Genomic DNA, 7,610 nt, shown 5'->3' with positions numbered 1-7,610 from the left:
TGATTTTAAGGGCCCAGAGTACATTCAAAGTCTAAGAAAGAGATTAGTAATTTGTTTTAATTGTTCCTAGGAAAAATTTATAGTTTTAGGCAATGACTGGGACATTGTTTCTGCTGCATGTGAGCTATTTGGAAAGTCTTTCATTCCACTGGAAAATATGCATCTTATTAATTAAAAGGAAGAAATCCTAAAGACAACAAAATATTTTAAATGAGATTTTATTGGACTGAGCACCTGTCTTTAGAGTTACTGACCAAAAGTCTCCAGCCCTGGGTTAGACATCAAGAATGTTTTATTGGACATAACTGAAATAACTTGCATTTTGCATTTAGACTAACTTAAAAGGATCAAAATTCAGATTGTCTGTTTTACTGCAAATGTAGGTATTTTGAAATCTACTGCCATTCCAATTTGCTAGTGGGCAGATGACTGCTGTGAGTAAACCATGCCACACTCAGTGAGGCTGTGGCCTGATGCCATTTATTTGTGACCCACAATTTTAAGAACTCCTTCTGAAAGGACATCAATGAAATACAAATGTAAATATATGTTTCATGAATGAGAAATCTGAATACTTCTTACATTTCAATAACATGCCAGAGCTAATAGTGCATCAGTTGACTTCTATATTCATACAGTAGCAGTCAGAAAAAAAACCTTGTAATTATATGCTATTTTGTAAATAGGATGATTTTATTAATTTTGGTCTTGTTGGGATGTTATGACTAAAAGAATATGTTAATTTCAAGTACTGATTATAGCAAAGCAAAAATTAATCTTTACTATCTATGCTTCAAAGGAGCACAGATAGTACAATTACCTGCTTTTTCTCTGCCAGTATATTACTTTTTAATTCAATAAATTCAAAAAATTAATCTCAAATATCCACAAAATAGCATTATTTGTATCTTCCGCTCATACTCATATCCGGATAAATTAGACTATTTTAAATATTCCGTGAAATCTGGCATTGTAAAGGTTAAGTGAAAGGCATGCAAGGGAAAAAGAGGTTGTCAAAGTGCAAATCAAACAAAAGTTTTCTTCTCTTGTACAGCTTCTCCTAGTTATTGTTTAAGCATTGCAGGCCAGTTGCAAAGTAGCAACACTGCTACTGTCTCCAGTATCCCCCAGTTTGCTTGTGTTTATGGATTTGAGGTAAGTCTTCTGTATCACCTGGGGAGTAAATGACTGCAAAGTGCCTAGGATGCCACCCAAGACTGAAGACAATAGAGGTGATTCAATTTCTGAAAGGCAATAGCAAGTCTAGCAGATATTACTGACCAAGGCTATTGAGACAGCTAGCCATAGCCTGCCTCAACATCTAACTGCTGAATAAAAAGCAGCAGCAGCAGCAGCAGAGGACGCGCAGGTTTAGAGCGACAGAAGCCATGGAAGGAAGCAAAACTAAGAGACAGCAACAGTAAGACAAAGTACATATAAACTTTTAATGAATTAACCTTACAAAAGACAATAGCTTCAAAACATTTGACACGTTTGTACAAAACTATTCCAGCATTGTTAGTTCTCTCTTCAGAAAGAATGCCAGCAAGCCACCCAACGTGTCCCTGGCTATGAGATGCAACTGGTGATCACATCCAAATCATGTGTGGACAGAGTAAACTTATTTACAAATACTGTATAGTTTAATACCAGATTAGTGGATGCTATCGGGGAGCGACTGTATTTTCCAGAAAACATCATGCATCAGAAAATAGTATGCACCCCTAGCTTTATTGCCTTTTTTCCCCGCATTTGTCACTAACATCTCTTTTTAGTCCTTTCAGGATGAGTTATCTTCTTTTAATTCCTATTCCTTCTTTTCTTGTCTTTGAATAACAGTGCAAGTAGCAGTACAATCTTCCAGTCCTATAGCGTACATCACAACTGTCCTTGAACATAGGAATATCAAGGTGCAAAATGATGGCTCATGGGACTATTCTGCAGCCATATTAAAATAAGTGCCACATACCAGAAAATAGCACGCATGTTAAGGGCCAAAATGTAGTTAAAAAGTGCGTGATACTTTCCTGAAAATATCGTATTGATGACACGTACAAGCATCTTCAAGATGCCATGTTCCCTTGTGAAAGGGATCTTGTCATTTCAGTATGTACAAAGTATGTCTTCAATTCTCCTTTTCCTTTTACATTTATTATTCCTCTGCAAGTGCTCATGTACCCCAGTGTTTGCAGGACGTTGTTCGTCTCCTCTGTAACCTGCAACAATACAGTAATACAACCAGCATTGATAACAGACCAAAGCAGAATCTTCTTCCAGAGTATGAAGAGAACATATGTTCTGAGCAATTATAAGGGTTTTTTCTATAATGCTTATAAGGCCTTTAAGGGTCTCAAGTGAGGTTTGAGCACCTGAGCTTTCAAATAGTCTGTTGCTGGATGTCCATTCTAATCACTTTAATCAAATATCAAATTTGGTATAACCATTTCTGTACCTAGGATTGCAAACAGAGGGCTCTTAGATACACAAATGGAACTATGGACAACACTCTTCCTCACACAGCATTTTTCTCAACTTCAGGAGCTGCTTTTTATGTCAGTAGACCCAAGCTTCCCCACCTTTTTGCAATTACTAAGGCCGTGTGAATGAAATGACAGTAAGACATTAGCATCATCTGTCAGAGTTGCTGTTGCCAGTTTCCCACATAACTGGCAGTCAACCAAACTTTAGGCAGTTCTGCCATTTTAGATGAAAGCCCACTAGGCCAGAGGTTGTTCAACAGCATCGGTTGTCTCAGACTGTCTGTATTTGTTTGCGAAGCAAGCAACTGTTTGTAGATGTCATTGCTTTGACATCCCTTCTGTCTTCAGTTTTGACCAATGGTTGGTAACTTTAGTTTGCCATTCTTTTCCACTATTTAGTTCTGAATAGTCTGAATCATAGATTTGGAGTGCTCTCAGTCACATGGTGGGATCCTAAAGTGCTAGGCAGCATACTAGGCAGATACTTAAAATGTGATCCCTGACTATGGAATCACCCAAAAGTTAGTAAATTGAAGGTCTTTTCTATACAGGTCTATCTATAATCTATACAGATAACAATCTATAAAGATTATTAATCAGCATGGTTCATTAAAAGGGAAGTTTCATGATTGCTTTATGGATTTAACTTGATGTACAGCAGTTATAGCGATTTCCTTTATTCAGAAATATTTAACATCAGGCATGCTCTTCAGAGATAAGGTAGTTTATGAGTTTAGGAATTCACAGAATAGAAATGTGATTTCCCTCAAATCCTCTCTTAAGCTAGGGATGTATTTCCAGGCAAATCAGGACTTCCTCCACTGTATTCCTCTGTAGGGTCAAGAAAAAATGTTGATTCTCCTCCCATTTTCCCTATTAATTTTCTTTTAATTCTTTACTTTCCTGCCCAAAGTCTAATTATCTTGAAATGTACAGATACAGCTAGTAGGTAATTTTTTTTCTGTAGCTTCAAAATGCGGACCTGTTTAGTGTACAAATATGTGATGGTTTTTAAGCAGCAGACTCAAAGGATTAAGGTAAATACTAGCACAAAACCAAGGCTTACCTGTATTTTATCTAAGACACCAGTGCTGTCCATCCTGCTCGCCACATTTACTGTATTGCCCCAGATATCATATTGTGGTTTTTGAGCTCCAATTACTCCAGCTATTACAGGTCCATGGTTGATACCTAGAAAACATCTGAACTTAACATTACAAACGAAGATCCACCAAACAAGGAGACACAGTGCATCTGGTAACATATCAAGTCAATGAACATGGTATTTGGCCCATGCTGAATAGTGAGTACATCAACCAATAATATGTTCATAACTGTTTTATCAACCATTTACAGCAGGAGGATGTTAGTTATAAAAATGCCAAAAGTTAGTTCATCTAATTTTAGTTTTACAGCTCCCTCCCAACCTGAGTAAATTTGGTATTTTCAACCATTAGTATCCTAATAACCTGCTACTGCCTTTATTAGATAGCATGAGGAACACACTGTGGGAGAGCAGCAGCCTCTGGGAAAACAGATGTACACAAATTTCTTTTCATTTCTACTTGTAGTGAAAAGGGCTTCTCCTCTCTGCAATAGTTGATGGCCAAATCAAATTACTTTTATAATATTCTTTGCTTCTTAAATGTAGAATAAACTAATGTGAATGAGCTGGAAGGATTTGAAGCCTTATTCTGAAGGCTGGATTGCCCATAGAATGGTCTTAAATAACTGCAATATAAATAAATGTATTCAAATAATTTGATTAAGCATGAAGTAAGAGTAACAAATTCCTAGCTCTTAAATGCACACCATAAGAATGAAGAACAACATAGTATAGACTTCCCTCATTAGACTCTGGGCATTTTTTATCTTGCAGTCAGTTTGTATCCTATGTTACATTTGTAAAGAGAGTGAGTTGTACTCTGCTAGTAGAGAAGGAAACCTGGAGGCAAAATCAAAAGCACTATTGTTAACCAGCATCAAATATACTATAATTGTAACTATACATATGGATGAGCAGGAAAGCCAAGTTAGACCTAGTGAGAAATAAACCCTGGACAAGTGAGCAGTTTGGATTTCTAAAATTACATCCACGTCAATGGATCATAACTGACTTCTATGAATTCCTTGACAGAAACCATCACTAGGGATATATCTATGCAGCAAAATGAAAGTATGATTGTAGCAAGGGAGGCATTTCAGAGCTGGTTCACCTAGTGTGGAACAAATGTAACATGGCAGCATGGGCGAGCAACCACACTATAAGCCCACTTGGAAACCCTGGAAAAAGTGACTGTAGCAGTTAAATTTAGAAAATTGGGGAAATATGCAAACCCTAAAGGACACCAGATAGAACCTGATAAATATTTGTCTAAGCACTTGGGATTAAATGCACAAAGGGACTTAGGCCTTGCAACACTCTGCATTAGCAATCAAGCCATGAGTGTGTCCTTCTGGCTCATGACATCCAATGTGTAGAAAGCACTAGGGACCTAAGAGTGGAATCCACAAAGCTTATCTGCTGAGTAGCCCAAGCTGGCTAGTAGGGCATACTGAAGAGATGTGTGTGGCATACGCTCTACTATGGCCCAGAAATTAGGGCAGCGCGGTGGGACTTTCCTACAAAATACAGTGGGCAGGAGGCGACTTTTATTTTGTTACCTCCTTCCTGAACCACCACTGCTGATGGTTCAAGTAATAGCTCAGGGGCTGGAGAGCCAGCTTCAGACGAAGGATCTGAGACTTCTACCCATATCTCTTAGGAATGTGTTTTGGCCACCCAAGCATTCTGGGATGTGCTCCTTGATGTAATTCCTGCTAGTGTGGGTCTCTTTTGCATGACACACATGAATGTTTGTTGGAGCAAGGCTGGAAGAGTAGTACTCTCAGTCCAGGTGAGTGCTCTAACAGAGGGTGATAACATCTGTCTCTTTCTCTCATAGCTAAAGCGACATTTAATTATTCCATGAAAAGGCAAATACTGTTCAGTAGGACAGACAGAAAATTTCTCATTCCAAAGTATCCTACAACCTGGGCTTATAGCATTCTCCAGGGGACATCTCCATGCTTGAGCAGCCTCAGCCAAAAGCAGGAACCAAATTAAGTTCACCTACAACACAGGCAAATGTTCTAACCATGAAGATATATGGAAAACAACGTCAGCCTCTATTCTGTTCTGAAAAAAAGCACTACCTGTGCAAAGCATATCTGAACTTGTGTAATAAATCAAGCACCTTAGCTAACAGAAGGGGAGCAACGCCTGAAATATAATCTAGGTGCTCTCCTCCCTTGCCTGACAATGTCAGAGTAGGCTGTGTACCTCCTAAGGCACAACTAGCATTTCAGGGACTCACAGAAAATGAAGGTTGAAAGTTGAGACCTCCAGTGAGTTGCAACAATTCTGGGGTCTGGCTGGCCAAGGAAGGCTTTTACAAATGGCAGTTTGGCTTTAAATCCTTACAGCAGGGATTATGTTGGAGGCGGATGTTCAAATGTTTCTCTGGCTCTAATTGCTATGGGTATCAGATGCTTTCATGGTCAGGTGGTGGTGGGAAGTGGAGAAGTAGTGAAGTGAAGTTGGGAAGTGAAGACCTCAACGGTGCCTATATTGGATTGAGGTTGCAAAAGTACCAGTTTGAGGCCTGTGTCCCTTTGTAGATTTAAACATTCCTCATTTCATGAAGCAAAGGAGTCTGACTTCTCTGGAACCTATAGCAAACACTTTAAAAACCACAAGTAGGTATCTTGTTTTCCCCTAGAAGGTTTGCTTCATAATCCCCACTTTAAAGGAGTCAGTATTGCTTTAATCAGTTTGTGGATTTAGCCCCGACATTTAGCAGCTCTTTTTCTGTACTGAGCTGCTGATATAAGTATGTTTGCAAGTATGTGGCATGTCATCTATGGCAAGAAGAGAACTTTTATTCTGTACAGAAATCATAGAATCATAGAATCATTATGGTTGGAAGAGACCTCAGAGATCATCAAGTCCAACCGTATACTCGATGCCACCATGCCCGCTAAACGCACTAAACCATGTCTCAAAGCGCCACATCTAAATGTTTTTTGAACACCTCCAGGGACGATGACTCCACCACCTCCCTGGGAAGCCCATTCCAATACTTAATGACTCTAACAGTGAAGAAATTCTTCCTAATGTCCAACCTGAACCTCCCCTGGCGCAACTTGAGGCCGTTTCCTCTCGTCCTATCGCTAATTACCGGGGAGAACAGACCAACCCCCACCTCGCTACAACCTCCTTTCAGTTAGTTGTAGAGGGTGATCAGGTCTCTCCTCAGCCTCCTTTTCTCCAGACTAAACAAACCCAGCTCCCTCAGCCGCTCCTCGTAAGACTTGTTCTCCAGGCCCTTCACCAGCTTTGTTGCTCTTCTCTGGACACGCTCCAGCAGCTCAATGTCCTTTTTGCAGTGAGGGGCCCAAAAGTGGACACAGTATTCGAGGTGCGGCCTCACCAGGGCAGACTACAAAGGGATGATCACTGCCCTAGTCATGTATCTACACATTTCTTTTCAATCCATCAAGTTCTGTAACACTTTGAGAAGGAAGCATACTTCAGATTTGCTTTGTCATTTTTTGACTCTAGCAAGGAATACAAAACATAGTGGCAAGAAGTGCTCTGAGGAACACGCATTTCAAGTCAGAAGACAGCAAGTTTTGCCGGTGGGTGGCACTGTGAAATAAAACGAGAGGAGCAGCCGAAAGGAAAAGCAAGCGGCACAGCAAGAAAGACAGGAGAATAACTGTTGGAAATCAAATACTTCTGACATGTTTACAGGATTTATGGGTTTCCAATATTTATTTACTGCTTTCATTTCACACTTTCCAAGTTACATATTGCATTGTAAAACTGCTGTGTACGGCTATCAGGAAATAAACATTTTGGAACATATGGTTCTTGACCAGCTCTGAATTAATTTATTTCATCATCCTTTCCATGGCTTACTGCAGCTGCCTATTTATTTTTTATAATACCATGATGCACAATTAGAAGCAATTAGAAGCTGAAATATATGGGATATCTCTCTCAAATATAAACAACTAGTCATCTTTGCATTTATTTCTCAATAACCACAGAATAACAAAGAGAAATATCCTCCTTTGTCTAACAGT

The 7,610-nt window shown here is 39.3% G+C and overlaps 1 protein-coding gene across 1 annotated transcript in view; it reads right to left on the bottom strand.

The window, feature by feature from the left end:
- Window positions 1-1,420: 1,420 nt before the first annotated feature.
- Window positions 1,421-7,610, bottom strand: part of LOC104163046 (adenylate cyclase type 2-like) — a gene marked incomplete at its 5' end in the record, with an annotated part of 58,797 nt that continues 52,607 nt past the window's right edge. The window contains 2 exons of the mRNA XM_009701925.1: window positions 1,421-2,216; window positions 3,547-3,671. Of these exons, the coding sequence (XP_009700227.1) occupies window positions 2,064-2,216; window positions 3,547-3,671 (278 nt within the window). The remainder of the gene's footprint in view (window positions 2,217-3,546; window positions 3,672-7,610) is intronic.

This window comes from Cariama cristata, unplaced genomic scaffold, assembly GCF_000690535.1.
Source record: "Cariama cristata isolate BGI_N322 unplaced genomic scaffold, ASM69053v1 scaffold3116, whole genome shotgun sequence".
In the NCBI taxonomy this organism is placed as follows: Eukaryota; Metazoa; Chordata; class Aves; order Cariamiformes; family Cariamidae; genus Cariama; species Cariama cristata.
Note: the sequence above shows the minus strand (reverse complement) of the source record. Positions and strands in the feature narration are given on the sequence as shown.